The following is a 13589-nucleotide window of genomic DNA, read 5'->3' as shown; positions in this document are numbered from 1 at the left end:
TTAGCACAGCTGTTGCTCTTGAGTCTTCTGCTGTGCAATATTAAAACTCACCCACCTGCTAGTGCAAGACCACTTGTACTAGCAGAGAGAGAATGGATACAGCTCATGGTCTACAATGACCAGCAGCAGCTCTTCAGGGTTTCAGAAACAAGTGTTTCCAGGCCCTTCCTGGAGAAGCCAAGGATTAAACCCGGGGCATTTGTATATAAAGCACACGTTCTACCAAAAAGCGATGTCTCTTTCCTACAAATTTCCTAAATGCATTGTTCCTCTTCATCCCACCCCACCTGCAGCCACCATGTTCTGTGAACAAAAGAACCACGCGATGTTCAATTCTTGGCGACATCTGGGTGAAAATGCACAAGGGCCATGGAAAATCTGCTCACCTTTGTAGCCTTTTACCCCGAACAGTCCTGGTGGCCCTCTCTGTCCTGGTGGTCCTGTCTCCCCGGGTTCTCCAGCAACGATCGCTCCCGGAGTAAATATGGGAACTGAAGATTTGGAATAAAACAATTCAGAACAAGCTTACTTGAAAGACTGCCTGTCCCTGCACAGACCAGTAAGATCACTTGGGATAATCTGTAGAAATTTAACTGATCAAACTGTGCCCTTTGCCATATCACAGGGCAGTGACTCCCAAAAGAGTATTTTTGAACACTGCCTCTGCACTATGAGATACCATTCCACCTCCCAAACTTGAAGCATCACCCACCAGTTGCTTCTGATGTCCTATAAATATTTATATTTTTGCCTGTGCTTTCCTTGACCCACAGGGCTAGAAGCAATGATTAGGAAATTACTGTTTCTTGAGACTGTTGTCTCAAGGATTTCTGGTATGTTTGTTTTTATATGGCTTCGGTTTTTAAAAACACATTAAGCAGTTTAGAAATACTTTTAAACAAACAAACAAACATAAAACACTGTGAATTTGTGGGGGGGGGGAGGAATGTGGAAAACCACAAGGCCATGAACGACAGAATATGCAACATTTCACCAGCACTGTGCGATTTTCACTTTTTCTTCACAGCATGGGGGAGGAGTGGGAGGACATTTATGCTGAATATGATTTCATTTCATGTATATTTACGATGTACGTGGTTCTCCCCCTCACCCATTTTATACTCACAGCAACACTGTGAGGTAGGTTAGGCTAAGAGACAGTGGCTGGCCCAAGGTTACCCAGTGAGCCTCACAACTGAGTGGGGGACTAGGATCCTGAACTCCCAGGTCCTAGTCCAACTCTGTAGCCACTACACCATGCAGTACTAAAACTGAGCACCATAATGTACTTACGTGATGGTCCAGGTAAGCCAGGAGCACCTGGCAAACCTGGAGCTCCATCTCTGCCTGGTGGACCAGGCAAGCCAATTGTTTCTCTGCCTGGGTCTCCTAGGTCTCCTTTTGGTCCCAGTTCACCTGGGATTCCCATACGACCCGGGGAACCTAAAACAGACAAGATTTGTTTCACATTTCCAGTCATTAACACTTTATAAAATTATCTGCTTATTAATATTTATCTTTATTCTTTTAATTGCTGCCAAAAAAAGAGGAGCAAGAAACTTTCCTCTATTGCACTGGGAGGGCATTCCACCTGTAGGTCAGTGTCTTGTAACTGATGAAATGTTAATGGGAGGAGTTAACAGTGGAAGAAAAGGAACATAAGAAGAAAGAGGGGAGCTATCCCATCCTTTCTACAGAGTCCAGATCACTGCAATCATCTGGAGAAGCCCTCTTGACTACCGGTATCTCTCCCCCCCCTCCAGTTATCACAAATTTGTTTTGTTTCCATGTAAATGAAGTTTTTCAGCATGGGAGCAGGTGTGCCACGGAACACTTGAAATCAGACAGGCCGCTTCAATTTTAATATTTTGCCGCTTGCCAAAAACATTTCCTGTTTTGTGAAGTGTTTTAGAGACTTCATTTGATTCAGTGTTGATCACTGGCTCCATATCTTATTGTGTTTCATTGTACAACCCCAATAAATCTTTTGTTTAAAAAATGAGTTGTAGTTTATAAATACTCATAAAAAACGATTGTTGCTGTTGTTTATTCCAGTTGTCAGTCACTTCATACAAAAAGAAAATGTCTCAAAGTTGCTTAACAGCAAAATGAAATGCGAACAGAGAAAACCACCTGAAAGTCAAATTTAAAAAAACACATAATGAAAATCTCTTAAAACGCTCGTCTATGATTGTGAGCAGATAAATAGGGACCACTCCGGCGGGAAGGTAAACGGCGTTTCCGTGCGCTGCTCTGGTTCGCCAGAAAGCGGCTTTGCCATGCTGGCCACATGACACGGAAGCTGTCTGCGGACAAACGCCGGCTCCCTTGGTCTATAGAGCGAGATGAGCGCCGCAACCCCAGAGTCGGACACGATTGGACCTAATGGTCAGGGGTCCCTTTACCTTTAAACTATACAGAACAAAAAAGTGAGCATGAATTTGTCTAGTCTTCTTTCAACGTCATCCAGGTTGGTGGCCATCACTGCCTCCTGTGGGAGTGAGTTCCATAGTTTAACTATGTGCTACATGAAGAAGTCATTTCTTTTATCTGTTCTGAATCTTCCTATTCAGCTTCATTGGAAGTCCACAATTTCTAGTGCTGAGAGGGGGGAAATTGTATTTCTCCACACCAAGCATAATTTTATAAACTTCGATCACATCCCCTCTTTCTCGCCTTCTTTCTAAACTAAAAAGTCCCAAACACTGCAAACTTTATTCATAGGGGATCCACTCTGTTCCCTTGAGCTACCATGCAGATTATTCAGTTAAAAGAAGAGGAAGCAAAGAGTCCAGATACCACTGGAATTCTGCATCTTAAGGCAAGGATCCTCAACTGAATTACCTGGAGTAGGTGCAGGAAACCCTGCTTGGCCAGGAAGACCTGGTAAACCATTGAACCCTTGGTCACCTCTAGCTCCGGGGGTTCCACGTGTCCCAGGCTCTCCAGGAGGACCTGGCATTAAACAAAAGGAACAGGAAAAGACTTCAGACCTATCTTGCATTCATCTCACCAAAACCACCATGTTCACTCATCGTGGCCAAGACCACAACACTAAGTGTTGTTGTTGCCTTTTAAATCAACTTTCTTTTCCTTTAAAAAAAAATTTTTTTTTGCATGCAAACAAACAATTCCTAGTTTCCCATTCTCCTCCTCTGAGCAAGCGGTATATATTTTTTTTTTGATGATCATAAATAATAAATGCTATCACCACCCCTAACATTCCTGTATACATTGACTTCACTCACAATGAGTGAGGAAGTCTGAAGGGGGGTGGGGAATCTTCACTCATTTGAAGTTAGGATGGAGCTAAAGACACCACCACATCGGATCACAGATTGCATCTTCAGGTCAAGTCTAGCCCTTGGAAACTCCATGGTGGGGCTCAATAATAAAAGTTTTGATTTCTTACAGCCACATTTCCCAAGTCTTCGACTCTGAGACTTTCATGTGACTGCTGTGCTGGTTCCCTTTTTGTGTTACAAAGCAAACAGATAAACCCCCCAATAAAAACTAATTTTAAAAAAAACAGTTCTGAAGACACATGAGTGGGTTTTATAATCTGCAAAACTGTTTAACTGCTGCATAAAATGAACTGTAACATGTGATCTAGCCTCATCAGAGGACCATTGATGAAAAGTTGTGTGTTTGTGTCAGTGGCTGTGTACCCCAACTTTTGGGGTGCCCTGCTTTTTACTTTTTGAAATCTGGCAACTCTATGTTTAGTCAAAATTGTCTCTATCCTTTGCCCTGCCTGGCAGCTAACTAGCCTGCCTTCCACAAGGAGGGAGAGACTAGAGCTGGCACACTGAGAAGGCCTTGCCCGGAAAGGAAAGTGGAGAGTTTAAAAGCTTTTTCCGTGCCAGGTCCACTTGGGGCTATCCAGCAGGAAAATAGCTATTAAGAACTCAGCCTTGCTTCTTGGGCGAGGCCTGCTAAAGCGTGCCAGCTCTGGGACCGGTAGGGATGGTCTCATGACATCTCACGGGACAATCTGACTCCCCACAAGTTATCACAACAGCACCCCACCTTGCCTGCACGTAGCTGAAATCTCACAAGTTAGATGGGTGCAAGATGCAGGCATATCGTATATCAAAACCTGTGCAAGAGAATGAAGAAGAAAAACGCACCCGAGACCACAGCACCTTCTCCATCAACAATAACTGTAGGACCTGGTGGACCAACATCCCCAAAGTCGCCCTGAAAATGAATCACAATATATATGTATACATGAAATGTGTGTGCACGCGCATGTCATACATGCAACATGATTACAGTTGCCAATAGCAGAATTTGAAATATTTTACAAATACAGTTCTTTGAAACAGCTTCTGTTTCTTGTTGCAATGGCTGTTCTGGCATTTGAGATTTGTTTTGTGAGCTGGATTGTAAATCAACATAGACCTACGCAAGTTAGACCTGCCAACAAAAAGTTACAGCATGGAGTGCTCCTATTCAATGTTACAGCTGGCTGGCGGCACCCCTTTTCAGGATACTCCATTCCATCCCACTGTCCCCAGTTTCTGGGGCCACTCAACCCTTATTTAACTGTGTTTCCACCCTGGGAGGTTGGGTTAAAACGTTTTTTGTGGGGGTATTTCTCAAAACCTGGTCCCTCCTCCATGCCCCAGTGCTGATACCTCCACCTCCCCTAGGGCATGGATGGTGCCATTTTGGCTACATATAGATTGACGGAGAACTGCATTTGTTGTTATAAGTATACAGTAAGCATGCAACTTACACAGGGGTCACATTCCGGGATCATGCTTAAAGCCAAAATCTCATACAGTAAAAAATACACTCAATGGTAGGTGGGACTACCAAAGTCCTTTTTCCCAGATGCCCACCTGCTTTTCTTTAAAAAAAAGAAGAAGAGCTAAGCATATGAAGCTGAATGCGCACAAGTTAAATGTGCATAAGTTGCAGGCTTACTGTATTGGATGCTCAAATGCTTTTGTTTGCTCCATATATCTTAGAATCATAGAATCATAGAGTTGGAAGAGACCACAAGGGTCATCCAGTCCAACCCCCTGCCAAGCAGGAAACACCATCAAAACATTCCTGACAGATGGCTGTCAAGCCTCTGCTTAAAGACCTCCAAAGAAGGAGACTCCACCACACTCCTTGGTAGCAAATTCCACTGCCAAACAGCTCTCACTGTCAGGAAGTTCTTCCTAATGTTTAGGTGGAATCTTCTTTCTTGTAGTTTGAATCCATTGCCCCGTGTCTGCTTCTCTGGAGCAGCAGAAAACAACCTTTCACCCTCCTCTATATGACATCCTTTTATATATTTGAACATGGCTATCATATCACCCCTTAACCTTCTCTTCTCCAGGCCAAACATACCCAGCTCCCTAAGCCATTCCTCATAAGGCATCGTTTCCAGGCCTTTGACCATTTTGGTTGCCCTCTTCTGGACACGTTCCAGCTTGTCAGTATCCTTCTTGAACTGTGGTGCCCAGAACTGGACACAGTATTCCAGGCGAGGTCTGACCAGAGCAGAATATAGTGGTACTATTACCTCCCTTGATCTAGACGCTATACTCCTATTGATGCAGCCCAGAATTGCATTGGCTTTTTTAGCTGCTGCATCACACTGTTGACTCATGTCAAGTTTGTGGTCTACCAAGACTCCTAGATCCTTTTCACATGTACTGCTCTCAAGCCAGGTGTCACCTATCCTGTATTTGTGCCTTTCATTTTTTTTGCCCAAGTGTAGTACTTTGCATTTCTCCCTGTTAAAATTCATATTGTTTGCTCTGGCCCAGTTCTCTAATCTGTTAAGGTCATTTTGAAGTGTGATCCTGTCCTCTGGGGTATTAGCCACCCCTCCTAATTTGGTGTCATCTGCAAACTTGATCAGGATGCCCTCAAGCCTATCATCCAAGTCATTGATGAAGATGTTGAATAAGACTGGGCCCAAGACAGAACCCTGTGGCACCCCACTAGTCACTTCTCTCCAGGATGAAGAGGAGCCATTGATGACCACCCTTTGGGTTCGGTCAGTCAGCCAGTTACAAATCCACTGAATGGTAGCATTGTCTAGCCCACATTTTACCAGCTTCTTTACAAGAATATCATGGGGCACCTTGTCACCACCAGCACTTGTGGTTCTTGTTTGCATTCAGGAAAGTACCTTTCCTCCTGGTGATCCATCCCGTCCAGGAAATCCTGGTTCACCTGGTACACCCTGCATGAAAATTATTTATTATTTTTTATTATTAATGAAAACTGTGATCATTTCTACCCACTTCTATGGCGGCATGCAGAACAGCAGCTTGTAGCTCTTAGCTTATGCACAAGAACAACATAGTACTGAAGAAGAGGATACAGGGGGAAGAAAAAAGAAGAAGCCTCCTTTATTGCCACTATTAATATACTGGGTGCTTGGATTGTAAGCAGCTTTGAGAAACAAGCCTTCACATTTGGAAAGAAATACATTCATTGTGTATTTACAGTATTTGGAAATATATAGCTTGCTTTCTAACTACTATTCTCAGAGTGGCTTACTATTTTTTTATATTATTTTTGTAATTGAAAGTGCAAATAAAACAGTAACACAGCAAAAGGACATTACAAAAAACACAGGTTGGAACAATGAGCTGACCATAAAGACAACATAGAATCATAGGATTTGGGTGTGTGGAGGGGTGTTCTATGAGGTTTTCTAGTTGAACTCATACTTGATGCAGGAAATCCAGACCAAATCATCCCCAACAGCCAAAAAACCGCCTGCATAGGAAGGTCTTCATTGCCTGCTTAAAGGCACAAAGTCCTGGGATGTGCTGCATAGAACTTGGAAGCTGATTCCACAGCTTTGGGGCCACCACCAAAAAGGACCATTTTGCCAGTGGCTGCCAGTATGGCACATGGTGGGATTTAAACTCACTACCTACCGGTCTCCCTGGGCCTCCATCAAAGCCCTTCAATCCCATATCTCCCTAAAAAGGAAGAAGGCAAAAGTTAGTACTGAATATTTCTGCAGGCCTCAAGGGACTGCCTGACTCTGGTTTCACTTTTACAATTACATGGAGATCCCACTATCCAAATGCTCATTATACAATAAAAATAAAAATAAAAATCACTTATCCAAACATGAAAACTTTGTATCCAAACCTCACTATGCACACCACGGATGCAGATATCCAAACAGCCAGATCTGTGTATAGTGCTATAAACAAATAAGCAGCCTTAAATAACCCTTCCTTTTCTTTCTTTCTTTCTTTCTTTCTTTCTTTCTTTCTTTCTTTCTTTCTTTCTTTCTCTTTTTTTTTTTCTGGTCCATGGCAGCCATTTTTCCAGAAATCATGGTAGGAGTGAGGAGGAAGGGGGAGAGATCAAACAATAAGAGAGTATTTTTTCCCCTTCCTTGTTTGCCTTTTGTAAGGGTTCAGAGGGTTTTCCTGGGCTTTCTTGTCATTTTGAGATCAAAATTCAGTGATCGGGAACGCATTAGAAATTTTCCCATAGGGATTAATGGAAAGTGTCGACTCGTTATGCGAACACTCACCTAGCAAGCCATTTCCTGAAAATGCACCGTGTTCAGATAGAGTGACCTGCATGTATTCACACCAGTGGCTAGCTATATAAAGTTCCTGTGCCACACTCAAGTTTAGGTGGTGTTTTTGGTATTTGCTGGCAGGACAAGACTCTTGGTGGCCAAATGGGAATTACCCCCCCCTCCCCCACTTGCCATCCTACCAAATCATGAATTGAAACTGTTCCAAGACTTACAAAACCACTAACAGAACTGTATAAATTATGGTATTGATTACATTTTGACTATGTCCATGGACCATGAAGAAACAACAGCTTCAAACTAGGTTTGAATCCTAAGAAAAGCCAACTGAAAGAAGAGTTTCCCATCCATTCCTCCCTCCTGGCTTATTCAAGAAGGGCCCCTGACCTCCTGACGAGGCTTTTTCAGGGGTCAGAAGTAGCTGCAGGGGGGAAGGAAACTGTCCTTCCTTGAACTTCCTAAAGTTAACTTTTCTTAGGATCCAAGCCAAAGGCTTTATTTAGGGAGCATAAGGGAGCAAGTTTGTATTGTTTCGGAATTTATTTATTTATTTTAACTCTTAAGGAAAATACACACATGGAGTTTCTGCTGGCGTTATAAGTCAGGTCAACTGGACATTTTATTCTTTATCTAAATCCCCGCAGCCACCGCCGGGGCTCTGTAGAGCAATGGTGCCACCCCTGCATCTGTAGCCCAGAAACCACAGCAGCAGTACCTGAAAGTTTGGGGTTGCGGGGGGTTGGGCAGGCAGATTGGGCCTGATCCCTGGGCCACCTCCAAACAAGGCCCAATGGTGGCAAGCACTGATTGAGGCCAGCTCAGGATGCAGTCGACTGCATGCCAACTCATGTCTCCCCACCCCCACCCCAGGGGAGAGTGTTCCATCAGGCTCCACTGGCAAGGATACCACTAGCTGGCTTCCCATCTCCCCTTGTGATCAGCATCAGTTGAGAGGCCCTCTTAAACAGCAGAAGAGAGCAAAAGGATACCACTGTTTAGGGCTGGGCGATACCTGGTTTTCAACATTGCAATATGTCACCCACTACACATTGCAATATACTGCTATATCACAATGTCTGAAATAAGGATAGAGCTATGTAGAGGCTTTGGCTGGCTTCATGGTTTCCCCCACATTGTGATATTTTTATAGTGTGTATGCGCGTACACACACACACACACACACACACACACCATGATTCACAATACATTGCCAGGTCAAAAATCATGAAATCGATATCACAATATGGACTTCAAACTGGTTTTAGACAATATATTGATATATCATCCAGCCCTACCTCTGTTCAATCTGAATCCCTTGCAGCCTGGCATTAAGTGGAGCTCAGGCTGCATCCTAAAATGCTTAAAAACATATGAAATCAAGTAAGTATTAAACCAAGTAATTAAAGACATGACTAATGGTGAACGCAATGCAAACTAACCCTAAGCACCAGGCTTGGCATAACACCTAGCATAGTGGAGGCATTTAGGAACACAAAAGCACAGGAAGCTGCCTCAGAGCCAGACCATTGGCCCATTAGGCTCCCTACTGTCAACACTGACTGGCAGCAGCTGTCTAGGGTTTCAGGCTGCTGCCACTCCCAGCACTACGTGCAGATGCCAGGGGTTGAACCTTTTGCAAAGCATGTGAACTACCATTTATCCATGGCCCTTTCCATAGCTTTGCCAAGGGCTCACACACTCTGGCATGCTCCTCCTTCCCACATGGTCTCCAAGATGGCAGTGCTGCTGCTAAACTCCCAATCTTACATGTGGGAAGGATTATCCAGTGGTGCTGGCACTAGAACCGGCCAGGAGCTGAGCAGCTGTTATAGTACTGCTGCCAAGGCAGGCCACAAGTTGGCAGCTGGGATAACCATGCTGCTGGGGGGTGGGGAGTGAAAGCAGGATAGCCTGGTCAGGACCCCCCCCCAAAGACCCCCTAGTACCGACTAAGCCTGCTAAGGCCAGTGACACCACTCGCTTCCACCCTCACAAATATACCTTCCATAACAGCAAAGGATGGATTCTGTGAAGTTACTTACCCTTGGCCCTGGCAAACCAGGTACACCTTTTTCTCCCTTTTCTCCGATAATCCTAATGCCCTGAAAGGGGGGAAATGGCCAAAGATGCTTGGATTAATCCACACCTCAGCATGCAACCAAAAACACAATGCAAGCCCAAGATATAGAAAGCAAATGATCTCCATGTGAGAAACAATGGGGCACAGGTATTCTCATTGAAGTTACAGATAGAAACCCTTTGGTTTCATATCTGTAGTTCATATCTGTAGATATCCTGATTTGCAGTCAGAGATTAAACCAGTTTCCCTATTTGGATATAACTGGAAACTGTGTTTGAACAAACTCCAAAGTCAATTACAGGTAGGTAGCCGTGTTGGTCTGCCATAGTGAAAACAAAATAAAATTAAAAATTAAAAAATTCCTTCCAGTAGCACCTTAGAGACCAACTAAGTTTGTTCTTGGTATGAGCTTTCGTGTGCATGCACACTTCTTCAGATACCCGAAGAAGATATCTGAAGAAGTGTGCATGCACACAAAAGCTCATACCAAGAACAAACTTAGTTGGTCTCTAAGGTGCTACTGGAAGGAATTTTTTATTTTATTTTGTTTTGTCCAAAGTCAATGTCACAATTCTGTACACTGAAGAGGGCTTGAGTAACGCTTGGCATATGTGTGAACCTTACACAGTTCACCTCATATCAGCCAGCTACAGCACTGGCTTCTCCCTCCTAACCTGAATGGAGCCTTCATGTAGCTTAGCAAACGAACTTGGGATTTCTTTGTGCCCAAATACAAAAAATGGAAAACCAAAAGGTAACAATAAGGCACTTCAGGGAAGAAAGGAAAGAAGAGTCAACCACCAAAACCAAAAACAAAAAGATGTATCGTAGGACCCTAAGAGTGGAACTCCACCCCACTCCATGTTATTAGCTTGGGTTGGCCTTAGGATGGGGTATATGCTCGTGGAGAGGAGGGCTTTACAGTGATGGAGGTCCCAGCTTTACTCAGTTGGGAAGCTATCAAAGAGATAAACAGAACAAAATCTCCTCCCCAATTTCCTCCCTGGACTCTGCCCTGCTGTTCCTCAGCAGGGTTAGGATTCCTCTGCCTCTGTAATAATGACACATAATAACAACAGATGAAATAATAATAATAATAATAATAATAATAATAATAATAATAATAATAATAATAGATGAAAGGGCTCTCCAGTGGCAGGGAGCTGAAACGGAAAGGGATGCAGATGGGAAGCAGAGAGGATATTTTTAGGCATAACCATTAAACTATTACCTGTAGAACAGGAGTAGCCAACAGGATGCCCTCCAGATGTTGCTGCACTGTACAACTCCCATATTTCTGATCATTGGCCATGCTGGTTGAGGCAGATGGATGCTGTAGTCCAACAACATCTGGGAGGCATAATGTTTTCTTCCTCTGCTGTACAGCAAGGGAGCTAAGGAATACAGGAATCTCCACCTCCCATATATCTTATCTGAGTGCAAGAGCCCTTTCCCCACTTGTGATTATCAACAACTGGTACTAGCAAGGCATACTTCTTCCAACACAGAGGCAGAACAAACTGTACCTATGATGGCTAGTAGCCATTGAAAGCCTTTTCCTCCATTTGTCTAACGCTCTTTTAAAGCCACCCAAATTGGTGGCCATCAGTACCTCTTGTGGGAATGAATTCCGTAGTTTGCACTGTGTGAATAATTACTCTCTCTTTTTTTGGTCTCTAATGAATCTTCCAACATTCCGCTTCATTGGATGGCTGTGACTTATAGTTTTACAATAAAGGGTGAAAAGCTTTCAGCTGTCCTCTCTCACCAGTGCTGCTATGGCTCGGGTAGCTTGGTCATGCAAAACTCCTGCAAATCATTGTTCCTTTACCTAATGTTTCAGGAGCACAGCTGAGCATACAACCGCATCACAGTATGCAGCAAGGGTCCCATGCATATATCTGGCATTATCTGTGGCTCATACAAGCAAAGGGAAGAGCTCTTGTACATATGGAACTCCCACATCCATTCTGCATGACTCTTTGGTCTGAAAAATGGGATGTGTGCAAAAAGAGCATTTCCCTTCTTCAACAAAACATAGATCATGTTTAATACCACAAACCCAAGAAGCCAAAAAGAACATCTGTCCTTGGGGATAGTAAGAAGGAAAGCTCATAGCACTGATGCAATTCAGATAATTTATATCATGCTTCAAACTTTCCTAAAATATTTATTCCTTAGACTGTTAAAGAGGCTGTAAATTTTCTTAAAATATTTATGCTGGACTGTAAAGGGGTTGTAAAATTTCCTAAAATATTTAGTCCTTATAGATTATATGGAATCAGATTTACTAAGTTTTAATGTCTGTGGAACTTGATCATGGCCACCCAAGAAAGTGGGGAGAAAGGGAAGACCAGCATCTCAGTGCTCAGATGCTGGAGAGCAGCAACAGGAGATTGCAAATTGCTTGTGGGCTTCCTGGAGAAATCTGGCTGACAACTCTGAAAAACAGGACGCTGGACTTGATGGACCTTTGGTCTAATACAACAGGGCTATTCTGATGTGCTAATGTGTAGATTAAAATATCTCAGCTGCTTAAGCCTTTCTGTTGCAGGAATACATTTCACACTCCAGATCAATTTAGTATGCAATCCTATAACACTTTGGAGTAGACATGCATAGTTGTGTACTGTTACTTGCCTCTGTCATAGAATCATAGAATCATAGAGTTGGAAGAGACCACAAGGGCCATCCAGTCCAACCCCCTGCCAAACAGGAAACACCATCAAAGCATTCCTGACAGATGGCTGTCAAGCCTCCGCTTAAAGACCTCCAAAGAAGGAGACTCCACCACACTCCTTGGCAGCAAATTCCACTGTCGGACAGCTCTTACTGTCAGGAAGTTCTTCCTAATGTTTAGGTGGAATCTTCTTTCTTGTAGTTTGAATCCATTGCCCCGTGTCCGCTTCTCTGGAGCAGCAGAAAACAACCTTTCACCCTCCTCTATATGACATCCTTTTATATATTTGAACATGGCTATCATATCACCCCTTAACCTTCTCTTCTCCAGGCTAAACATAGCCAGCTCCCTAAGCCGTTCCTCATAAGGCATCGTTTCCAGGCCTTTGACCATTTTGGTTTGGTCATACTTTCCTACCTATTAGATGACTGAACAGAAGTAGTTACTAGTTACATTTAAAAAAAAATGGAAAACCAACAGGTGACTGAGTGTCCCATGTTCTTTGATCTTTTAGAATCTGGTACAAAGTTAATCCTGACTTTTCACTTGAAATTCTTCACACAATGTGGATGTCAGATGCACGTAGTCTCTGAAAACTTCATTCCCAGGGACAAAGGTAAATGTAACGTGAGAAAGGCAACAAACCAAGATCACTTGCAATAAAGAGGCTTGAACAGCAGAGTCCTTCTTCAGCCTTCTCTCTCCGCACCATGTAGATGCACTTCAAAGTACTTCAAAGAGATAATGTAGGGAAGTGGCTCTTGCACCTCACTTATTTTATACCACTGTATAAAACATCTGAAACCTCCAAATGTTGTTGGACTGAAGCTCACACCATTCTTGACCAGAAGCCATGCCAGCTGTGGCTGATGGGAGTTGGGAGTCCAACAATGTCTGGATAAACGCAGATCGCCCCCCTCCCCAATGGCTTTATGCCTTCTTTATAAGCCCTTTGTATTGAAAGAACTAGAGGAGTGGAAACATGGCATAAACAAACTTACTGGAGGACCAAGAAACCCAGGAGGACCAGGAAAGCCTTCAGGACCAGGAACACCCTGAGAAAAAGATGCAAGAGGATTTATAGAAAATACTGGCAATTCCAAGGAAATGGGAACCATTTTAGAACATTCAAACCCTATACCAGTGTTTCCCAAACTTGGGTCTCCAGCTGTTTCTGGACTACAATTCCCATCATCCCCTGACCACTGGTCCTGCTAGCCAGGGATGATAGGAGTTGTAGTTCAGAAACAGCCTGGAGACCCAAGTTTGGGAAACGCTGCCCTAAACTGTGTTTAATCTTATGGTTTGTC

General features: G+C 43.5%; 1 protein-coding gene across 1 annotated transcript in view; it reads right to left on the bottom strand.

The window, feature by feature from the left end:
- Nucleotides 1–13589, bottom strand: part of COL4A6 (collagen type IV alpha 6 chain) — a 172722-nt gene that overhangs the window by 35646 nt on the left and 123487 nt on the right. Inside the window, exons 13-20 of the mRNA XM_033137243.1 lie at nt 13281–13334; nt 9562–9621; nt 6897–6941; nt 6137–6190; nt 4131–4200; nt 2845–2955; nt 1294–1443; nt 387–491 (exon numbers count right to left, since the gene is read on the bottom strand). Of these exons, the coding sequence (XP_032993134.1) occupies nt 387–491; nt 1294–1443; nt 2845–2955; nt 4131–4200; nt 6137–6190; nt 6897–6941; nt 9562–9621; nt 13281–13334 (649 nt within the window). The remainder of the gene's footprint in view (nt 1–386; nt 492–1293; nt 1444–2844; nt 2956–4130; nt 4201–6136; nt 6191–6896; nt 6942–9561; nt 9622–13280; nt 13335–13589) is intronic.

Source organism: Lacerta agilis, chromosome Z (assembly GCF_009819535.1).
Source record: "Lacerta agilis isolate rLacAgi1 chromosome Z, rLacAgi1.pri, whole genome shotgun sequence".
NCBI lineage: Eukaryota > Metazoa > Chordata > Lepidosauria > Squamata > Lacertidae > Lacerta > Lacerta agilis.
This window is presented reverse-complemented; position numbering and strand designations above follow the sequence as displayed.